A 699-nucleotide genomic window follows, 5' to 3' on the forward strand; every position below is an offset into this window, starting at 1 on the left:
CCGCTTGTGTCAGCTGTGGGCCGGGTGTGTGGGGTGCGTGTCCTCATCACCGTGCCTCCTCGGCCCTCAGTAAGCGGGAGTGGCCAAGGGCGCGTTCCGTCCACCGCTGCTCCGGTGGCGTCTGGCCGGTGAGCTGCCTGTCGCCTGTGAAAGCGAGACCGGAGTGCTAGGGCTGCTGGGGTGGGTGGGTGGAGTGACCGCGCTGCAGTGGGCTGTGGGCTGGCCTGTCACCTGTAAGGTCTAAAAATAATAATAATACTAATAAAGAATGTGCCCTGTCATTGTCTTAGCCAGTGGCCTGACGAGTGATACTCAGTCCACAGGCAAGCAAAAAACCCCAAAACCTTTATCAGGAAAGTTACATTTGCTGCATAAAGATGTGCATCTGTAAAAGATTGGTTTAGGATGCACAACATTGACAAGACTGAAAATTAAGCTAGGAATGTTAGTTGACAGCAAAGGCAATCATGAATATATATATACATGCAAAATCCCACTATAAGAAGACAAGCTAAGTGTGAACTTGTATTCAGTGAATGTAGTTCTCACCGTTTTTTGTGTAAATTACATCTATTTTTCCTTCTGTTTTTAGGAAGTATTCAGCATCAATGACAATGCCTTCCACCAAACCTCCAAGTGAAAATGAAACTCTCAAAGGCAGAAAACCAGGACTGAGGAGTGTTAGAACAACTATGCTCT

The 699-nt window shown here is 47.4% G+C and overlaps 1 protein-coding gene across 1 annotated transcript in view; it reads left to right on the forward strand.

Annotated features, from left to right (window-relative positions):
- Positions 1-569: 569 nt before the first annotated feature.
- Positions 570-699, forward strand: part of SMIM8 (small integral membrane protein 8) — a 1,349-nt gene continuing 1,219 nt past the window's right edge. The window contains exon 1 of the mRNA XM_010138073.1: positions 570-694. Within this exon, the coding sequence (XP_010136375.1) occupies positions 609-694 (86 nt within the window). The 5' untranslated portion in view covers positions 570-608. The remainder of the gene's footprint in view (positions 695-699) is intronic.

This window comes from Buceros rhinoceros, unplaced genomic scaffold, assembly GCF_000710305.1.
Source record: "Buceros rhinoceros silvestris isolate BGI_N320 unplaced genomic scaffold, ASM71030v1 scaffold18180, whole genome shotgun sequence".
NCBI lineage: Eukaryota > Metazoa > Chordata > Aves > Bucerotiformes > Bucerotidae > Buceros > Buceros rhinoceros.